We start from the raw sequence: 23,085 nt of genomic DNA, 5'->3' as shown, positions 1-23,085 counted from the left end.
AAGTGTCTGAGACCGGATTTGAACCCAGGTACTCCTGACTCCAAGGCCGGTGCTTTATCCACTACGCCACCTAGCCGCCCCCCAATTCTTTTTTTTTTGCAAGGCAAATGGGGTTAAGTGGCTTGCCAAAGTCCACACAGCTAGGTAATTATTAAGTGTCTGAGGCCGGATTTGAACTCAGGTACTCCTGACTCCAGGGCCGGTGCTCTATCCACTGCGCCACCTAGCCGCCCCCAAAGCCCAATTCTTTTTTTTATTTTTTTTTCAAAGCCCAATTCTTAAGGGAGAAGAGGTCAACAATCCCTCTAACAAGCCTTCAGAAGTCCTACCCTATGCTTTATGTGTGTGTGTGTGTATGTGTGTGTGTGTGTGTGTGTGTGTGTGTGTGTGTGTTGGGGGGGACAACAAGGTAGCTTATACCTGGTTCAAGGTCTTCTGTAAGTGAGGGGTACCCATTCGGTCTGCTATGTGTCGATAGGCTGGATGAGAGAGGAAAAACTTCCTCTCAGCCCCAAGGGCTGCTCGGATATCCTTCTTCCCATCAATGTCCTTTTGACTCCGATTTACCACACCAATATAACCTGCAGGGAGATCATTTACTTGAGCCTGTGGCACTTCTGAACCAAAAGATAATTCAGAACTATCTCAAACCTTTCATTCTGATGCTAAGAAGGTGGTACTTGAAGGTGGGGTAAACAACTGTAGGAGAATGCTAACTAAATCCCATGTACTACATGTGACTGAACTTCTGATCTTTAGAACAATCATTAAAAAAAAAATCTTGAGACTCTGAAAACTTTGACTATATAAGCATGACTATAACTAGAACTTAGAAATCATCAAGTCTCATCTTACAGATGTGGAAATTGGAGCCCAGAGAAAGGAAATGACTTGTTTAAGGTCACCCAGGCAAATAATAGAAAATCTAGGATCTAGAATTCACTCAAGAACCCCTTGTTATTTTCTATATGTAGAACACTGTGCTAGATTTTGGAAAAGCTATAAAAGGCCAGTGAAAATATGATTCCTGATTTCCTTCTAAGGGGACCTAGTAGAATGTGGCTCAGTTCTTTCCACACTACCATGCTCTTCTCCATTTATCTGGCAGCTTCAAGGATAGGGGCTGAATAGTGTGTCTATGGCTAACCAAAGTGAGGTGATGAAGAAAGCTCTGATAAAAATCCAACAAAATAATGCTCACTGTCCAGCATTTTCTCTCCATCATGGCTTCTTTTTTTCAAGGCAATGGGGTTAAGTGGCTTTCCCAAGGCCACATGGCTAGGTAATTATTAAATGTCTGAGGTCGGATTTGAACACAGGTACTCCTAACTCCAAGGCTGGTGCTCTATTCACTACGCCACCTAGCCGCCCCTCAATCATGGCTTTCAAACACACTAAGGAAGCTGTTCATCATCATTCCAGCTCCCCAAAGATTTGGATTACAGTCCTACCTCTTCTCAAAGGGAGCAATTTGTTCTCAAGCACATCTCTGGCATCTGTCCCTTCATCCATTAGGTCAAGCTTGGTTATAACCCCAATTGTTCGTAAGCCTGAAAAAGTCACAAGATAGACACATAAAGGAACATCCTGAGAGAATCACCAGGAGGATTCTCCACTGAGAAAATATGGGAAAAAACTGGCAGAATGCCTACCCTGCCTAGCAAGGATATGACAACAGGGAAGTAATCTGGTACTTTAAGTTGAAATATACTGTAAGAGATACAACACTATTACCAGAGTCAACTCTTGCCTCACTGTGCAGTCAATGCAATTTTTCATGATTATGCTTTAGTCAGAATCTCTTCTTTTTGTATTTCCCTGAGCCTTGGTATAATTTCATATGGAAACAAGGAAAATTCTCCAGTAACAAAGACTCTCACCTTCTAATTATCCCATTGTAGCCAGTTATAAGATGGGCAGTCAGTAAGTTAATGGAGAACAGATGTTCAGAGATTCACCAAGGCACAGGTTAAAAGAGTGCTGAGTTCAAGTTATGGTCCAGGCTTTTTCCTGGAGAGGGTCTTTGTAGCAATTGTACTGATCAGTTTTTTTTCTAGAAGCCCAACCTGGTCATTATTTCAGATAATGTTAGGAAATCTAGGGATTTAGAACCAATTTCATCATGAGAGAAGATTTGTAAAATACTTTAGCATTGTGCGTGGCACCAAACAGGTCCTATATAATGCCTGGTTCCTTTCCCTTCCCTTCTAAGTTCATAACTATTTTTGGTGGGTACCTGGGGATTCTAGGACTTACCCTGAGGATCAACTTCCTTGGCCATCTTGAGGGCATCTGAATTTGCTAGATCCATGTTGGCTGGTGTGACTGCCAGAATCAAGCTGCTCTCTTTGCTAATGAATTGCAGGATCATGTCCCTGATCTGGTACTCAATATCCATAGGCTGATCACCAACAGGTACTTTGGTGATGCCAGGAAGATCAATTAAGGTTAAATTCAACACTAGAAGGAAAAATCAAAGTTGAAGGAAAAATCAGCCTCAAAGACTGGAAAGACATAAAACCCTCAGTTCATCAACAGTTTACCTGGTGACATGTCAAATGACATCTGTATGCTGGACCTGGTCACAATTCCTGGAATGAACCAGAAAATGTACGAGGAGAGGTTCCCTGCCTCAAGATCTTATCAACTATCTGTTTGCACTCTCAGAGGCTAATCAATTGAATGAGGGCAGTTGAAGGGAGAATTTAAAGGACAATGCTATCTGGTCTTGGTGTCTTCAAGAATCATCAACTTGAAAATATTAGTATAATTTGAAGAAAAGGTCAAAACATCAACTTCCAATATTCAAAATAAACAAATTAATTATGTCATATTTTGCTTACCATGTGGTGAGTAGACTCGCAAGTTGATGGGGACGGGAGAAATGCCTTTATTGGTCCCCGTGACCCTGTCGGTCTCTGCTTCAATTTCTTGGCGAACTTCATCAAAGTCCGTGAACTTCTTGGATTTACAGTGCAAAAATTCCGCATACTCTGAAAAAAGAAATGCATGTCATCAAGTTAGAGAGAGCCAACATCCCAACCTGCAAGCCAACTTCAGTTTATCACCTGTGATATATATAGCAGTGATGAGCAAAGAGACATGGGGAGAAGAAAATTTTGTGCGGGAGGCCAACCCTCATAATCAAAGCATCAAACCCACTGCCTTGTAAACATGTATAATTGGCAGACAAAGACTGGGCCAGACACAGACTAGGCCAGACACTTGTGGATGATTATAATGTGCTCCTGAATTACTTCATTTAATGAGCCCCCCCCCCATGGCAATCCTGGGAGGGAAGAAAGGAGGGTTCTCCCTTTATAGATAAGGAAATTCAGATCCAGATATTTGATAACTCACAAGCACATAGCAGTTAACTCTGCCTTAATGGTTACCTGTTCTCTTCAAGATCAGGAAAATAAACTAGTTAGTTTGCTCTCTTATGGGGGATATTGTACTAGTTCCTTTTGACTTCAAGTAACATTATGGGAAGCATGGAACAGTGAAAACAACTGTGATTTGGAGGAAGAGGGCATGGTTTCATGGTTTTGCCCTGCTACTTCCTCTTGGGCTGACATAAATCCTTTCATCTCTGAGTCTCAATTTCCTCATATATAAAATAAAGGTTTTTAATCAGATAGACTCTAAAGCCCCTTTAAGTTTTTAAATTCTCTGGATCTCCATATCTTCTGGGCCAGAACTTTCCAGTGCCCTGGGAAAAACTCAAGGATAATCTAGCATCAACCTGTGTATACACATAACACTACATTCCAGCCCAACTGGGTAATCCTTATTAGCTGTTCCTCAATCTCTTCTTGTGCTTCCTTGCCTCTTCAGTCTGTAATGGAGTGCTACCTATTTCTGAAACGTCCTCTACCTGAAGAAATCTTTGCTTTCCTTCAAGACTCAATTCACATGTCACTTTGGATTCTTCCAACTAGGTGGTCATTATGTCATCACTTTTTCCTAGAGCATTTTGTATGGCTTTCTCCAATTGCACTGGACTTGATTATTTTACTTAATTATACACATACCACATCCTATGGTATACTAAATAGTAAGCTCCCTGATATTAAGCTAAGTATTTTTTTCACTTTTTTATCTATAGCACTGTATCTTAGTAACTTCATTGAATTTGAATAAATTTGTATTTGAAAGAAAATTAACTCTAAAGAAGCCTAAATAACACCTAAACAACTGCATAAAAAAAAACCAGGAGTCTCACCAACAAGTTGGTGTCACCTACCTGAACAATCACATAAGACACCTCAGGATCAGACAGGGGAAGATGTCCAAGACCCAGAAGCACCAATCATTTGAAATGTCCAAATAAGTGATCACTGGCCTGGATTCTTAAACCCAAAGTAATCTCTCTGCTTCTCTTTCCAGGGGTGGACATATTTGGGCTTCATTTCCTTCAGTAACCACTGAAAGAAACTAACTTGTGTTCCGCCTGTTGCCACATCCCCAACAGCACTTCTTATAAGTGGAAGTATAAGTACTTTTAAAAAATAGAAACCAAATGACTAAGGAAAGAACTTGGTGTTGAGAAAAATGGAAATATTAGAAGATAGGATTATGAGAATATATATGTCCAGGGCCCACAATGGACTTAGAAGTGTAGGAGTTAAGAGAACATTTGTTTCCCTCTGCCTTGACCAAAGAGCAGCCCCAATCTTGCAAGGCCCTTGAATAGACACACCTGAAGGAAATGCCAGCTCTAGACAGTAACCAAGGTCATTTTTCATTCAGAAACTCTTTGGAAACATTTCTAACAACCAAGTGCAAATACTTCTGGATGTTGGTTATGTATAATGTGGCAGTCATGCTTAGGGAGAAAGGAAAAAAAATTAGCAACCACTAAGCATATGCTCTTTTCATAAGGTTTCAAATTTCATGTTGAAAAGGATAACTTAGCAATGTTGTTTGGGTATAGACTATGAAGGATCTACAGTGAGACCATTGGAGCTTCCCATCTGGCAGGTGAGTTTTTTTTTTTGCAAGGCAAATGGGGTTAAGTGGCTTGCCCAAGGCCACACAGCTAGGTAATTATTAAGTGTCTGAGACCAGATTTGAATCCAGGTACTCCTGACTCCAGGGCCGGTGCTTTATCCACTGTGCCACCTAGCCGCCCCAGGTGAGGTGTTTTCAAATTCATTTTTGTTGTTTTTCCAAATTCGTTTTGTCATATCTAATCTACAATTATGATATGGCCCAGAATACTAATTTCAAGGGCTCTTCTTCCTATCAATAAGCTATGTTAGTTGAACAGGATAATGACAATGATGAGCCATCATCTGAGAACTACTCCTTTACATAGGTATGTGATAATATAAGACCTGCCTCTGAGCATAGCTATCCCTTATGTGACTATTCCAGGATCCCAGCAAGGTAAATGCAAACATCATATATGGTTATACTATAATATTCTCTACTTATACACACACACAAAATATCTTGAAATATTCTCTATTTACCTCTTCACCTATCTTCCTGACAACATAACCTGGCATCAGGATGGCTATGAATATATGGCATGAAATTTGTGGGTACAGCACGCTGTGCTATATTAATTTTTACTAGGTCGGGGACAAGTGCCATGTCCTAGGTGCTAGAGATGTAAACACAGAAATCCACATTGTTAGTCCAGAGGCATGTAGGCCTCAAACATCAGAATAACCATTTGAGTAAATTGATGTCCAGCAGGTTACAAGGGGGTGCCAAGCAGAAGGAGCTCAGAGTAATTAATTGCTTAAGAGCTCTCTTCAGCTGGGAGCAAAGAAAAACAAAAGTACATGAAGGATCTAGAAACTGGCCTGAACAGAGCAAAATTCCCATCTTACACAGGCAAATAAACATTTGGTCTCCTTAAGAAAGCTCTTTCATAGACCCTAGGCCTAGGATAAGATGGAGCATTGTATCTGCCTCCCAGGGCACCAGATGGATCTCCACCTGATTTAGTACCAGCCCAGAGGCCCTGAACTTTTATTAACCTTGTAGGACTGGGACCAGGCTCACATTTCTTCTTTCCCTTCTCCACCCCCTCAGCCCAGAAGTTGAAAAATTTGCCTAGTTGTAACATGAGAAACAAAACAAATCAAACGTTTCCAAATATTGCACTTCCTCTCTGGAGATGATAAAAGCCGTTTTTGGCTGTGGTTTAACCAGCACCCGCCTAATTTGAAGGCTTACTTACTAATCCCCTTTCCCATTCATTTCCTTTAAGTAACCTCTCCAACATGGCAGTATATCTGATGTTATCATGTTATCATTCTCATCCCCCCCCCCCCATAGAGTGGGAGTGCCTTGAAAGCTGGGGCTATCTCAGTTTTTTATTTGAATCCTGTCCTCCCCCGTTAGCATATAACAAAATGCTCAGTAAATGATTCCATCCCATTTAGTAGAATAAGGCCTCAAGTTACTAAAGAGGATTTTGGCTTCTCATGAAAGTGTTGAACTTTGAAGTATTAAAAAAAAAAATTCACACTGCCACAACTAGATTTAGGCAACACATTGTATCCATCCAAATCTCACTTCCATTCTTTAAGATCTACTTCAGATGCCACCATGATTCCTCCCCTTAACTTTCCTTTTGTCTCCCATTCCTCGTGGAAGCCAGCTTATATTCTGTTTGTGACTATGTTTGTCACTGGTTACTAAGAATCAGAGGATTTATGTTCAAGTCCATCTTCCAGTTTGGACAAATTAAAATCTCTGTGATCAATCAATCAATCAATCATTAAGTACTTATAAAATTAAAGTGCCTGTTCTATGCCTAACAGTCTGTATATTGGGTGTTGGGGACATTTAAATATAATGAATGGGGGTGGCTAGGTGGGTCAGTGGATAGAGTGGCCCTGGAGTCAGGAATACCTGAGTTCAAATCCGGTCTCAGACACTTAATAATTACCTAGCTGTGTGGCCTTGGGTGAGCCACTTAACTCCATTTACCTTGCAAAAAAAGAAAAACCTAAAAAAAATATAATGAATGAAGAGGTTCTTATCACCACATAAGCTTTTTAGGAATACTACCATCCAGTGGTACAGTCACTGGGCTAGAAGAAAGAGTTCAAATCTGGCCTTCAACACTTACTTAGCTGGGTCATCCTGGACACCTGATCTCTGTGCTTCAACTTCCTCAAATGTGAAATGAAGATTATAATAACACCTACCTGACAGGATTATATAAGGATCATATAAATCACATAATATAATTTGCAAACCTTAAAGCATGATATAAATGCTAGTTATTTTTACTGTTGGTACTATTGTTATGAAATACAGAACCAGCCTCATGGAGCTGTGGGTCTAAAAAAAATTAAATTTACTGTAAAGTCAAGTGGTTGTTACTGGATTTTATAGCCCTATCAGTTCTTCATCTCCCTGAGGACAAGGACTTCCAGTTCTTATTCTAGCCTCTGCCCTCACCCCCACAGATCTAGTATGCAGGTATTCAGCATTTGGTGAATCTGCTGAAATGAATACTAGCAGCACAGGATTCAAGTTGTTATTGGACCATAGCTTGAGAGCTGGAAGGCCCTGGAGAGCAATTATTCCAATAGTCTTATTTTACAGCTGAGGAAATGAAGCCCAAAAGGTTAAGAAACTTGCCCAACATCACATAGGGAGTGAATGGGAGAACTGAGGACTGAACTCAGGTCCTCTTGAATCCATATTTCAAGTCATTCTCACTATACCATATTGCACTTTTCATGTGCATTTGGCTTCATAAAGGATTCTCAATCTTTTTTGTGTCCTGGAACTCTTTGGTAATCTGGTAAAATTGATCTCCTTCTTAGAATGCTCTTAAACAAAATACATAAGACTACAAAGAAAACTAACTGTACTGAAATACAAATATTGAAACGTTATTTTAAAAACGTCAAAATAACAAATAACAAATCCCACATAAGTTTTTGGACTCTGGTTAAGAAATCCTAGCTAGAGACATCTAGCTCCATGATTTGGTTGGTCTTTTCTGAGAAAATGAAACTTCCTCTGCTACCTTTTTGTCTCCCAAGACAGTCCTTAATAGTTCCATCTCCCAAACCAAAGACAAGTCAGGAATCACTAACCATTTCAGGGAGATAGGAATAGCTAGAAAGCAGGAGTGAATTTTTTTACTAAGTGAGAATTACAAAAATGTCAAAATTCTGAGATGACCACCCCCCTTTTTATTTTTTTAATGCTTCCAATTGTTATTTTTTATATTTAATATTTATTCTCATTTTGTACAAATAAAGTTTTTTATTCATTAATAAAATATTCTTGTTTAAGAGTAAACAAAATACCCCCCCCCCATATAGACTCACTTGAGTGATAAAGGTGGCACAATGGATGGAGCACCAGCCCTGGAGCCAGGAGAACCTGAGCCCATATCCAGCCCCGTACACCCAACAATCACCCAGCTGTGTGACATGCAAGGCACCCCAACCCCACTGCCCTGTAAAAACCAAAAAAAAAGAAAAAAAGACCCCAAATAACATAGTAATAATAGTAGGGGTGGCTGGGTGCCAGACAGAGCATTGGCCCCTGAGCCAGGAGCACTGGGGTCTAAATCTGGCTGCAGACACCCAATCATCACCCTGCTATGTGGCCCCAAGCAGGCCACCCAGACCCATTTGCCCGGCACCCCCCCCCCAAATAATAATAATAATAATAAATGTGCTTCAGTCTTTGTTCCAACACCACCAACTCTGTCACGGGTGGATCTCATTCTTTATGTAAGTCCATCACAAAAGTTACTTCCATATTATTTTTCTGTTGCCATTGCTGATCATAACTCCCTCCTTTCTTATTTCTCCAATACCATGTACTATATTTTCCTCTCTCCTCTCACTCTGACTCTGCTGTAGGGTAGCTGAGTGGCGCAGCAGACAGATCCCTGGCTCTGGGGCTAAGAGGCCCTGAGCCCCCATACCATCCCTAAGGCCCAGCATCCACCTGGCCCTATGGTCCCGGACAGGCCATCCAATCCCAGCCCCGTGAAAGAAGTAAAATGCATTATATCTGACCATTCTCCCCCCATGATCCATCCTCTCCTCCTTCATTCACATCCCCACCCCTTCCCCTTGTCCCCTCTCCTTCTTACTCCAAATGTCTATACCCCATTGAGTACATACGCTGTTTCCTCTCCTAGCCACCTGATGAGAGCGAAGATTCCCTCATTCCCCCTTGCCTTCCCCCTTTCCATATCATTGAATAGCTCATTGTAATAAAGAAAAATCTTATTATATGGAATATCTTGGCTTATTCCCCCTCTCCTTTTTCTTTCTCCCATTACATTTCCCTTTTTTCTATTGACTCCATTTTTACAATATATTATATCTTCAAATTCAGCTTTCTCCTGTGCTTCATCTATAAAAGCTCCTTCTACCTACTGTTAGTTGAGAAGGTTTATATCAGTATTATCAGTGTCATTTTTCTATAAAGAAATATATGCAGTTCATCATCATTAAGTCCCTCATATTTTCCCCTTCTCCTCCGATCTCTAAGCTTCACCTGAGTCCTGTATTTGAAGATCAAACCTTCTGTTCAGCTCTGGCCATTCCAACAGGAACATTTGAAATTCCCCTGGTTCATTGAAAGCCCATCTTTTTCCCTGGAAGAGGACATTCAGTTTTGGTGGGTAGTTGATTCTCGGCTGCATTCTAAGCTCTTTTGCCTTCTGGTATATTATATCCCAAGCCCTACGAGCTTTTAATGTAGTTGCTCATCAGTCCTGTGAGATCCTGATTGCAGCTCCACGGTATTTGAATTGTGTCCTTCTGGTTGCTTGTAATATTTTTTCTTTGACTTGGGAGTTCTGGAACTTGGCTATAATATTCCCGGGGGTTGGTTTTTTGCAATCTCTTTCTCAGGGGGAATCGGTGGATTCTCTCCATTTCTATTTTGCCCTCTGCTTCTGGGATATCAGGGCAATTTTCCTGTAATAATTCTTTGAAAATGATGTCAAGGCTCTTTTCCTGATCATGACTTTCAGGTATTCCAATATTTTTTAAATTATCTTTCCTAAATCTGTTTCCCATATCAGTTGTTTTTTCAATGAGATGTTTCACATTTTCTAATTTTTCATTCTTTTGGTTTTCAAGTATTGAGTCCTGATTTCTCATAAATTCATCAATCTCCCTGAGTTCTATTCTTTGTCTGAAGGATTTGTTTTCCTCAGAGAGTTTTCTTATCTCTTTTTCCATCTGGCCAATTTTGCTTTTTAAAGCATTCTTCTCCTCAATAACTTTTTGAACTGTTTTATCCATTCGACCTAAGCTGGTTTTTAGCATGCTATTTTCTTCAGCATTTTTTTGGATTTCCTTGACTAGGCTGCTGACTTCATTTTCATGTTTTTCCTGCATCTCATTTCTTTTCCCAGTTTTTCTTCTAACTCCCTTATTTGATTTTCTTTTTTTTTGTTTTTTAAGGTTTTTGCAAGGCAAATAGGGTTAAGTGGCTTGCGCAAGGCCCCACAGCTAGGTAATTATTAAGTGTCTGAGGCAGGATTTGAACCCAGGTACTCCTGATTCCAAGGCCGGTGCTTTATCCACTACGCCACCTAGCCGCCCCCCCTCATTTGATTTTCAGTGTTTTTTGAGCTCTGTCATAGCCTGAGTCCAATTTCTGTTTTTCTTGGAGTCTTTAGATGCAGGAGCTTGTGCTTCCTAATCTTCAGACTGAGTATTTCGATCCTTCTCATAGGCAGGCTCATATGCAAAATATTTCTCAATGGTGTTCCTCTTGTTTCTCTGCTTGCTCATTTCCCCAGCCTCAGCCTGGTTTTGGGGTGCTTCCTGAGCTTTTGGGACACTCTCACAAGGGTCTCAGTGTGTGAGGCTCTGTCCTCCCTCCTGGTCTGTGAATGACCATAAGCGACCCCCTCTGCCACGGGGCTGAGGTGGGGGGGGGGGTCCCTGCTGTTCTATGGGGGGGGCCTAGACTTCAATCAGGATCTGAATGTGGTCAGAGCCCCAGCCTCCTGTTCCAGGGGCAGAGGACAGAGCTTGGCAGTCTCTCTTCATTAGCCTCCCTAAGTTCAATGGGCTCATGCCCTGGGAGCACCTGCTTACTGGCTCCGGGCTGTGGTGGCCATGCTGCTCGCTGTGTGCCCTGAGGGCTGGGTTTCACATGTTTGCTCTAGCGGAGGTCCTCCCACTATTCTCCCAATTTGTGCCTGGTGCTCCCTGGGGCACAGGTCAGCAAACTCCCCCTGCTGCTGTGAGCCGTGGCTCCCAGCGCCCTGGGGCTGCCTCTGGGAGGCTGAAGTTCTTTCGCTCTGGCAGGCCACCCCTCTGGCGGGCCGCCCCTCCAACCCCGGGAAGCAGAACCTTTCTACTCTTTTCCAGGTTACCTTGAGTAGGAGGAACTGCTTCACTGGGTCCCTCTGTGGGTTCTGTCTCTCGAAAGTTTAGTTAGAGTCCTTAGTTTAGAAGTTTTATGAGGGGGCAGCTAGGTGGAGAAGTGGACAGAGCACTGGCCTTGGAGTCAGGAGTACCTGAGTTCAAATCTGGCCTCAGACACTTAATAATTACCTAGCTGTGTGGCCTTGGGCAAGCCACTTAACCTCATTGCCTTGAAAAATCTAGAAGTTTTATGAGAGAGCTCCTAAGACATGATCCGCTCTTGTCGTCATCTTGGCTCCACCCCCCTCTTTTTAAACCTATATTTCAAGTAATGAAAACCAGACTATCTTTTTTTATACCTATGTAAATTCTACTTTTAAATTTTTCTTTATTTTTCCAATTATATGTAAAGATAGTTTTCAACATTCATTTTGTATAAGATTTTTAGTTCCACATTTTTTCTTCTTCCCTCCACTTTGACATCAAGTAGTCTGATATAGGTTTATACATGTACAACAATATTAAACATATGTCCATATTAGTTATGAGCTAAAGGAAAACGCTGGAAATGGAAAAAATCATAAAACAAAAAACAAATGTTAAAAATTGAAAACAGCATGCTTTGGTTTGCATTTAGACTCTATAGTTCCTTCTTTGAATGTGGATGATATTTTCCATTACAAATTAAAATAGCCTTAAAGAGATACCTGTGTCTTTATAGTTTAAAAAAAGTATTTTCATGTAAATCATCTCATTTGATCATCCTATGAGTTGAGTAAGGAAAGTTATCACCCCATATTATAGAGATAAGAAAACTGAGGCTCAAAGTAACTTGCCCAAGGTCATCCAGCTAGTAAGCTGCATAACCAGCCAAGCTAATTTGAGTGTTAGGACCCTCTCTACTCTAACAGACTATTCAAAAACCCTGTGTGCATAAGAAAAGGAGGAAAAAGAACCCACACAAACTAGTTTTATTGATCTTGCAATATTCAAAGTTGAAGGACTATCCTGAGCAGATCATTCTGCAGTTTCACCAAGAAAGGTTCAAATTACTTTCCTAAGATGGGGGAGAAAAGGTTTCAATAAGTAAATATGGGTTTAGATAACTATAAAGATAAGCACAATTCATTCATTTACTAGAATGTCCTAGCAATGACTTTTTTCCTTTAGTCTTTAATCTGGGCATGCAGTCACACATCCCTATTCACAATACCTATTATAAGAGGGTTAGAAAACACTGTTATATGTGACAACTTGTTTTGTAACCTCTAGGTTAAAATTACTAGCTTGGCTATCTCCAAAAAAGATGATGTTCCTGCTGGGCCTTTGAGCTTTGATTGTTCTGCCCTCTGTTCTGATATTCCTTTCTACCTCCTTCAATCCAAATCCTCTCCAAATGATACCTGGAAGTCAGGGTTTCCATAAGCAATCCCATCACTTATTTCCCTCCTCTCTCTAACCTTGGGAATTTCGGTCCATCCTACCTTCCAGCAGAGCAAATGCTACTGAGGACAACTTTCTTGCTTTATTTTTAGAAGCAATGCAATCAGTGGACATGATGGCAAGCTGGGCCTTAAATCCAACATTCAGACTGCAAGACTACGGGCAAGTCATTAAAGTTGCTCCAGGCTTCAGTTTTTATCTGTCAAGATGCTAATGACACAGTAACAACTACTTCAGAATCAATGTGAGGATCAAATAAGCAGCTATGTAAAGTGCTTGAAAAACTTTAACCTTTGATGTCAGTTATTATTGTGGTTTCATTTAAATCTTATATATTTCTTTTAGGTATTTGTCATTCCCCTAATTCAAATCCCCCTTTCTCCATAAAGCTGCCTCAGAAGGCTGGCACTTCAGTTAAATTTTCTCAATTCATTTGATTTGCCATTTTTTTTTTTAGGTTTTTGCAAGGCAAATGGGGTTAAGTGGCTTGCCCAAGGCCACACAGCTAGGTAATTATTAAGTGTCTGAGACCGGATTTGAACCCAGGTACTTCTGACTCCAAGGCTGGTGCTTTATCCACTGCACCACCTAGCCGACCCCTCATAAAACTTCTAAACTCCTCTCATTCATTTGAGAATAATTTGTTTACTGCCTTTACAACAGTCAATAAATATTTAATTTTAATTTAATTAATAGTATTCAATCCTCAAACCATTATTATGTTTTCCTATTTTTATCCCATTTTCTCCTTGAAGAGTCGAGCCTATTAATGGTACTTATTTCCCTCTTCTACCCATCCAACCCTAAGTAAATGGAATAAAATAACTGGAGGTCTTAATTTCTGCCTTGCCTTCTAAGGTCAAGAAAAATGCAAGTGTAAACCCCTTTTCATATATGGATCCTTTAACTACTTAACTATTTCATCCCTCAGACTTCTAGGCTATTTCTAATTTGCCTTGGTCCATTAAATTGGAAAGAATGGTAAAGTAAAGAAAAGTCAATGTTGGAGGGGCTGTAGGAAAAAGGGAATATTAATGCCTTGTTGAGTTGGAGATTGTTCCATCTATTCTGGAAAAGAATTTGGAATTAAGAAATTTATTAAAGAATAGCCGTAATAGCACTTCTGTGATGGAAAAAATTGGAATCCAAAGTGAGTTTCTCATTGGATAGGGAAATGACTAAATAAAGTTCAATATGCCTCTCTACTCCTTCTAGAACCATGTATACACAATCCCTGCTTAGTATTCAAAGTCTTTCATAACCTGCCCCTCTCTTACCTTTTTCCAGTCTTCTTACATGCTATTTCTCTTCTGATTCCCTAGAAATATTAGGCAATCCACTGACCATGGCCTCTTTGCTCTTTCTCCAGAAAGACACTCCACTGCTCAACTCAAGGGTATTTTACTGGCTGTCCCTAAAATTCTCTTCTTCCCTATCTCTATTCTCCTGTTTACCCTGCTTTCCTTCAAATCTGGTTAAAATTTCAGTTCCCACAAGAAGTCTTTCCTGAATTCTAGTAATAGCAGTGGTTAGGAGCACTAGTAGCAGCAGTATCAAAGAAGACCACAGTATCATATACATTATAACATGATTTGTACATTATGTTTATTATAGTGAGTTTTTGTTGTGTTGTGCAAACATATCCTTCTCATTGCCTTTTCTAGAACTATTTCACCAACTGGTCTGATTTGTAAGGAAAAAGGACTTCTGGTGATGTCTGGATGCTGGGGGAGTCCTTGGTCTTATGGATGTGGTTTCCCATATTGGCTAGGCACCACAGAGCTCCAGCAACACTGGGCATAACAACAGTAAGATGATTTTTTTTGGCAACATCTTTGCAACACAACAAAAGAGCTAACCTGTCTCTTGGTATCAGTAAGGTGATTGCATTGCTGTACTCAGCTCTTTAACCATATTCTCTAACCAGCAGGTCATAGGAATAATACTGATGGATCTTTGATTAATGAAAACATTCTTGGCAGATGCTTTTACTCTGATTCATCTTGCACCTGTCCAAGAATTTCACCTCTTGGCACAATACAAATGCTCCCAGTCATCATTCTTAATCATAGCCCCAGTTCCAAAAAACAACAAAATAGAGCTGGGTCCTATTCCATTATTCCTGGCTATCCAGGTGACTTGGGCCTCTGTTGAACACTATTTTGTTTTTCAAAATAAATGCTGGACCCTGTAGAAGCTTTTCCTGAATTCTTGTAAAGTTAGGATTTTCCTTCTGATTATACCCAGTTTATCCTTTATACAAGGCTGGTTGTCCATAGCTGTTTGCAAGTGGTTGCCTTCATTGCACTATAAACTCCTTAAGGGCAAGGATTTTTTTTGCCATTATTTGTGCTCGGCATATTAATTACTGTCAGTGTAATGAAACTTTTTGTTTGTTTGTTTGTTTGTTTTTAGGGTTTTGCAAGGCAAATGGGATTAAGTGGCTTGCCCAAGGCCACACAGCTAGGTAATTATTAAGTGTCTGAGACCGGATTTGAACCCAGGTACTCTGGACTCCAAGGCCGGTGCTTTATCCACTACTGCTTTATCCACTACACCACCTAGCCACCCCAGTGTAATGAAATTTTTTTTAAAGGGAAGATATTCAAAGAAAGATGGGAAGATTTTATTAACAGCAAATAAAGCAAAACAGAATAATGTATACAATTATATTAATAATTTAAATTTAAATAATTTAAATAAATTAAATAACATTAATTTAAATTTAAATAAAAACTATAAAAGATATTAGGAATCAGATTCAATGTAATGACCAATCCTGCTTCCAAGGAACTGATGATGAAATTTCCTTCCCTTTTCTTAGTAGACCTTGAGTATGACATATTGCACAGCTGTCACACATTGTATGGATTTAATGAACTGCTTTTGTCATAAGGGAGGGTTGTTGTGGGATATTCAGTGGAAGTGAAAGATATGAAAATATTCAACAAAATATTAGAAATAAAAAATCCCTTCCCCATGCCTAGGGAAGTGTCCAATAACAATTTATATTAATTTCCTTTTTTTCCATAAGGGAAACAGAAGGCACCAAGACCTAGTTCTTTGACTCTGAAAGGAGTCAAGCTTTCTCCCAAAGTGCTAAAATCCTGTTTAAAGCAGAAGAAATCATTAATTGTGAGTGAACTGTATTTGCTTTTCTTTCAATCACTGTGCAACACACACAGCTTCCCTGAGCAGTTTAAGTCACAAGTTTAAGACCTTGCACTACAAACTCTCCTATCCCTAGGAGGAAGAAATTTCAGTTGGGCTACAAATGACTTTATAGTAAGAAATTTTTAAAAAGAGATGGTTGACACCTCACACCTCTCAGATTGGACAAGTCGACCATAAAGGGCAATGAACAATGTTGGAAGGGATGTGGGAAATCTGGGACACCAATACATTGTTGGTGGAGCTGTGAACTCATCCAAGCTTTCTGGAGAGAAATTTGGAATTACATCCAATGGACAACAAAAATGTGCATCCCCTTTGATCCAGCAATACCACTACTAGGTCTTTACCCTGAAGAGATCATAAAAAAGGGTACAAAAATATTCATAGCAGTCCTGTGGTGGCAAGAATTGGAAATTAAGTAAATGTGCTTCAATTGGGGAATGGCTTAACAAACTGTGGTATATGTATGTATGTCATGGAACACTATTGTTCAATTAGAAACCAGGAGGGATGGGAATTCAGGGAAGCCTGGAAGGATCTGCATGAACTGATGCTGAGCAAGATGAGCAGAACCAGAAAAACATTGTACACCCAAACAGCAACATGAGAGTGATAATCAACCTTGTGGACTTGTTCATTCCATTAGTGCAACAAACAGGGACAATTTTGGGGTATCTGCGATGGAGAATACCATCTGTATCCAGAGATAGAATCATGGAGTTTGAACAAAGACCAAAGTCTATTACCTTTAATTTAGGGAACCCCCCCATTATCTTACTATTGTAATTCTTCTATCTCTTATACTTTATTTTTCTTCCTTAAGGATATGATTTCTCTCATCACATTCAACTTAGATCAATGTATACCATGGAAACATTGTGAAGACTAACAGACTGCCTGGGGTGGGGGGTGGGGGGAGGGAAGGAAGATTAGGGGAAAAATTGTAAAACTCAAATAAATAAAATCTTAAAAAAAGAATTTAAAAAAAGGACAGACAAAAAAAAGAGATGGTTGGAATGAATAATTACTAGGATTGGGTTGAAACAAAGCTCAAAATACATTTGGAAGTCTTCCCAAATGAATACATTCTCAGAAAACAGATTTGGTCATTCATTAAATTCAGTGCAATGTTCAGGAGCATCACACACTCAAATTCCCATCTTGAAATTTACAGTGGTAAATTTATAGTGGTAGCTTAACCACTGTGAAGAGTTTGTATTTCATTTCAGTCTAAATTCTCAGGGAACCAGTAAAACAATCCTAGACATTACAACTTCCGAAAAATCAAGCTGATTTATTGTGGAACAAGCCACATAATTAGCCCTGTGAACACCTCCCTCAAAAGAACAAATATCAAAGGCTAAATCACTGCTCACAGGATGTAATCAAACACTGATTAAGTGCTTACTATCTGCCACTTTTAGGGATAAAAAGACAAAAGTAAGATAACCTATGTCCTCAGGGAGCTTATATTAGACTAGAGGGACAGAATCTGTTCATAAACATATAAATCAGTTTCCTTTAGTAAGGTTTTAAGGAGAGGATTAACAACTATAACTATAATAACTATATAATAACTATAGACAGGAGGGCGGAGCCAAGATGGTGACAAGATCCTGTCTTAGGTGCTCTCTCATAAATCTTCGAAACTAAGGACTCTAACTAAATTTTTGAGAGACAGAACCCACAAAGAGACCCAGTGAGGTAGTTCTACTCAAGGTAACCTGGAAAAGAGCAGAAAGCCTCTGCTCCTCGGGGTTGGAGGGGCGGCCCCGCCAGAGCGAAAGAACTTCAACATTCCAGAGGCAGTCCCAGGGCGCTAGGAGCCACGGCTCACAGCAGCAGGGGAAGTTTCCTGACCTACGCCCCAGGGAACACCAGGAAGAAAATGGGGGAACAGCCAGGGACCTCAGCCAGAGTGAGCAGATGAAGCCCAGCCCTCAGGGCACACAGGGAGAAGCATGGCCACCCCAGCCCAGATCCAGGAAGCAGAAGCAGGCAGAGCCAGTAAGCAGGAGCCCCCAGGGCATGAGCCCATAGAGCTGAGGGAGGGGAGTGAAGAGAGAGAGACTGCAGAACTCTGCCCCTGGAACAGGACTCTGACTACATTCAGATCCTGAGCGCAGTCTAGGCCCCCCCCATAGAACAACAGGGCCCCCCCACCTCAGCCCCGTGGCAGAGGGGGGCACATATGGTCATTCACAGACCAGGAGGGAGGACAGAGCCTCACACACTGAGACCCTTGTGGGAGTGTCCCAAAAGCTCAGGAAGCACCCCAAAATAGGCTTAGGCTGGGAAAATGAGCAAGAGGAGAAAAGAGGAACACTATTGAGAAATACTTTGCCTATGAGCCCAAGAAGAAACAAAACACTCAGTCTGAAGATGAAGAAGAAGCTCCTGCATCTAAAGACTCCAAGAAAAACAGAAATTGGGCTCAGGCTATGACAGAGCTCAACAAAGACTTTGAAAATCAAATGAGGGAATTAGAAGAAAAACTGGGAAAAGAAATGAGAGAGATGCAAGAAAAACATGAAAATAAAGCCAGCAGCTTAGTCAAGGAAATCCAAAAAAATGCTGAAGAAAATAGCATGCTAAAAACCAGCTTAGGTCGAATGGATAAAACAGTTCAAAAAGTTATTGAGGAGAAGAATGCTTTAAAAAAGCAAAATTGGCCAGATGGAAAAAGAGATAAGAAAACTCTCTGAGGAGAACAAATCCTTCAGACAAAGAATAGAACTCAGGGAGATTGATGAATTTATGAGAAATCAGGACTCAATACTTGAAAACCAAAAGAATGAAAAATTAGAAGAAAATGTGAAACATCTCACTGAAAAAACAACTGATATGGAAAACAGATTTAGGAAAGATAATTTAAAAATTATTGGAATGCCTGAAAGTCATGATCAGGAAAAGTGCCTTGACATCATTTTCAAAGAATTACTACAGGAAAATTGCTCTGATATCCTAGAAGCAGAGGGCAAAATAGAAATGGAGAGAATCCACCGATTCCCCCTGAGAAAGAGATCCCAAAAAACCAACCCCCAGGAATATTATAGCCAAGTTCCAGATCTCCCAAGTCAAAGAGAAAATATTACAAGCAGCCAGAAGGACACAGTTCAAATATCGTGGAGCTACAGTCAGGATCACACAGGACTTAGTAGCAACTACATTAAAAGCTTGTAGGGCTTGGAATATAAATATACTAGAAGGCAAAAGAGCTCAGAATGCAGCCGAGAATCAACTACCCAGCAAGGCTGAATGTCCTCTTCCAGGGAAAAAGATGGACTTTCAATGAATCAGGGGAATTTCAAATGTTCCTGTTAGAATGGCCAGAGCTGAACAGAAGGTTTGATTTTCAGATACAGGACTCAGGTGAAGCATGGAGATTGGAGGAGAGGGGGAAAATATGAGGGACTTAATGATGATGAACTGCATGTATTCCTGTATAGAAAAATGACACTGATAATACTGATATAAACCTTCTCAACTAACAGTAGGTAGGAGCTTTTATAGATGAGGCACAGGAGAAAGCTGAATTTGAAGATATAATATATTGTAAAAATGGAGTCAATAGAAAAAAGGGAATGTAATGGAAGAAAGAAAAAAGAGGGGGAATAGGCCAAGATATTTCATATAATAAGATTTTTCTTTATTACAATGAGCTATTGCAATGATATGGAAGGGGGGAAGGCAAGGGGGAATGAGGGAATCTTCACTCTCATCAGAGCTGGCTAGGAGAAGAAACAGCATATATACTCAATGGGGTATAGGCATCTGGAGTAAGAAGGAGGGGGGGGGACAGGGGGAAGGGGGGTGATCTGAGTGATGGGGGAGAAGATGGACCATGGTGGGGAGAGTGGTCAGATGTAACACATTTTTCTTTTTAACTTTTTGCAAGGGGCTGGGATTGGAAGGCTTGTCCCAGACCATAAGGCCAGGTAGATGCTAGGCCTAAGGGGTGGTATAGGGGCTCAGGGCCTCTTAGCCCTAGGGACAGGGATCTGTCTCCTGCACCACTCAGCTACCCTACAGCAGAGTCAGAGTGAAAGGAAAGAGAAAATATAGTACATGGTAGTGGAAAAATAAGAAAGGAGGGAGTTGCGATCAGCAATGGCAACAGTGGAAAAATATGGAAGTAACTTTTGCGATGAAATTATAAAGAATGCGATCCACCCGGCAACAGAGTTGTTGGTGTTGGAACAAAGACTGAAGCACATTTTTTGTTATTATTATTTTGGGGGGTGTGCATGGCAAATGGGGCTGGGTGGCCTGCCTGGGGCCACATAGCAGGGTGATCGTTGGGTTTCTGAGGCCGGATTTAGACCTGGGTGCTCCTGGCTCATGGGCCAATGCTCTGTCCGCCACCCAGCCACCCCTACTATTATTACTATTTTATTTTTTGGGGGTCTTTTTTTTTCTTTTTTGATTTATGCAGGGTAGTGGGGTTGGGGTGGCTTGCATGTCACACAACTGGGTGATTGTTGGGTGTATGGGGCCAGATGTGGGCTCGTGGGCTCAGGTGCTCATGGCTCCAGGGCTGGTGCTCCGTCCATTGCACCACCTGGACATACCTACAATTATTACTATTATTTATTTTATTTTTTTTCTCTCCCCTTTATCGCTCAAGTGATTCTATATTTTTTTGGGGGAGGGGGTATTTTGTTTACTCTTAAACAAGAATATTTTATTAATGTATAAAAAACATTATTTGTACAAAATGAGAATAAATAAATATTAAATAAAAAAAATAACTATAGACAATATAAAAATACATGGGAGTCTATCTGCCAAGACAAATCCAGGAACTATATGAATGCAATGATTAAAACATTTTTTACACAAATAAAGTAAGATCTAAATGCTCATGGGTAAATTATTATTTGCTCATGGATAAATATAATGAAAATGACAATTTTATCTAAATTAATCTATTTATTCAATGCCAAACCTACGAAACTATCAAAAAATTATTTTATAGAGCTAGAAAAAATAATCATTAAATTCATCTGTAAGTACAAAAAGCTTAAGGATACCAAGGGAATCAATGAAAAATGCAAAAGAAGGTAATCTAGCCTTATCACAGCTCAAATTGTATTATAAAAACAATCTGATATTGACTAAAAAAATAGGAGTGCTGGATCAATGGAATGGACTAGGTATAAATTACATTATAGTAAGTGACCATAGTAATTTAAAATATGATAAATCCAAAGACTTGAACTTTTGAAACAAAAACTCATTATGTGACAAAATCTGCTGGAAATATTGAAAAACAATATGGCAGAAACCAGGCATAGACTCACATCTCACACTGTTTAGCAAGAAAAGGTCAAAACGGGTACATAATTTACAACTAAAGATGGATACCATAAGTAAATTTAAGAAACCAAAAGCATGGAAAAATTTGTCAGATTTATGGATAACAACCAAAGAAGATACAGGGAGCATTAAAAAAATACAAACTTTTGATTATATAAAATTTAAAAAGTTTTGCACAAATGAAACCAATGCAACCAAAATTATAAGGAAAACAGAAAACTGGGGAAAAATTTTTTTTGCAATCAGTATCTCTGATAAAGGTTCTATTCACAAATATATAGAGAAAGAGTTAAATTTATGAAAATACCAGTCATTTTCCCAATTGATAAATGGTCAAAGGATATGAACAGGCAGTTTTTAGACAAAGAAATCAAAGCTATCTTATAGTCATATGAAAAAATGCTCCAAACCACTATGGTTAAAGAAATCCAAATTAAATGAACTCAAAGGTACCACCTCACATCTATCAGATTGGCTAATATAGCAGAAAAGAAAAATGATAATTGTTGAAGGGGATGTGAGAAAACTGGGATACTAATGCTGGTGGAGTTATGAATCTAACCAGTCTGAAAAGCAATTTAGAACTATGCCTATCCCTGTTAGGTGTATATCCCAAGGACAACCAAACAAATCGACAAGGATCTATTTGTACAAAAACATTTATAGCAGTTCTTTTGTGGTGGTTAAAAATTGGAAATATGAGGGATGCCCATCAATTGAGAAATGGCTAAATAAGCTGTGGTATATGATTGTGATGGAAAATTATTATGATATAAGAAATAACAGGATGATTTCAGAAAAGATTAACATGAACTTATAGGATGCATAATGAAGTGAAAAGAACCTGGAGAATGTTGTACACAGTAACAGCAATATTATTCCATGAAGAGCTGAGAATAACTTAGCTATTCTCAGCAATACAATGATCCAACACAATTTCAAAGGATTAATGAAGCACACTATCTGCCTCCACTGAATAAAGACCAAAGAAGACTATTTTTCACTTTCATTTAAAAAAAAATTGATTTGAGTCTTCTCATTCAAAATAATGGAAATGTTTTACATTACTGCATATGCAATATGCTTCACATAACTGCACACGCATAATAACCTATATTTGATTGCTTACCAACTTAGGGATGGGGAGAAGAGGAGAAAATTTGGAACTCAAAAGTTTAAATAAAAAAATTAATCCTAAAAACATAAAGAGGCACTAAACTGGGGGAATTAGGCAAGGTCACTTTAAAAAAAAGCACTGCACTATCATTTTGTCTTTCCTACTCCCTTTATTACAGCAATAAACAATTTTAAAAAAACCTGAAAAACTAAACCCTTATACTATCTGCAGTATCAAACAAAACAAATTCCCTCACTAACCACATCCAAAAAATGTATGTCGGAAACTGCATTTAAACAGCATCACTGGGGCGGTTAGGTGGCACAGTGTATAAAGCACGGACCCTGGAGTCAGGAGTACCTGGGTTCAAATCCAGTCTCAGACATTTAATAATTACCTAGCTGTGTGGCCTTGGGCAAGCCACTTAACCTCATTTGCCTTTCAAAAACCTAAAAAAAAACAACAACAACAACAAAAAAAAACAACCCAGCATCACTGGCAGGAGGTAGAGAGTGTTTTACCTACAGTCCTCTGGATTCAGAATTTATCTATTACTGAACTGATCTGAATCTTCAAATCTTTCAAAGTCATTTTTCTCTGTAACATTTTTCTCTGTTCTAGATTTACTCACGTCACTCTCTATAATTTTCAAGAAGTCTTCTCATTTTTTCTGAAACTTTTCATTTCTTATGCCACAGT

General features: G+C 39.6%; 1 protein-coding gene across 10 annotated transcripts in view; it reads right to left on the bottom strand.

Moving 5' to 3' along the window:
* The window catches only part of DNM2 (dynamin 2), an 85,567-nt gene that overhangs the window by 27,209 nt on the left and 35,273 nt on the right, over positions 1–23,085 (bottom strand). For all 10 annotated transcript variants that reach the window (XM_074203405.1, XM_074203398.1, XM_074203400.1 and 7 more), the window contains exons 3-6: positions 2,844–2,993; positions 2,257–2,460; positions 1,452–1,550; positions 421–581 (exon numbers count right to left, since the gene is read on the bottom strand). In XM_074203405.1, the coding sequence (XP_074059506.1) occupies positions 421–581; positions 1,452–1,550; positions 2,257–2,460; positions 2,844–2,993 (614 nt within the window). The remainder of the gene's footprint in view (positions 1–420; positions 582–1,451; positions 1,551–2,256; positions 2,461–2,843; positions 2,994–23,085) is intronic.

The sequence above is a fragment of the Macrotis lagotis genome, chromosome X (assembly GCF_037893015.1).
Source record: "Macrotis lagotis isolate mMagLag1 chromosome X, bilby.v1.9.chrom.fasta, whole genome shotgun sequence".
NCBI lineage: Eukaryota > Metazoa > Chordata > Mammalia > Peramelemorphia > Peramelidae > Macrotis > Macrotis lagotis.
The sequence above is the reverse complement of the archived record's forward strand: the minus strand, read 5'-3'. Positions and strand labels throughout refer to the sequence as shown.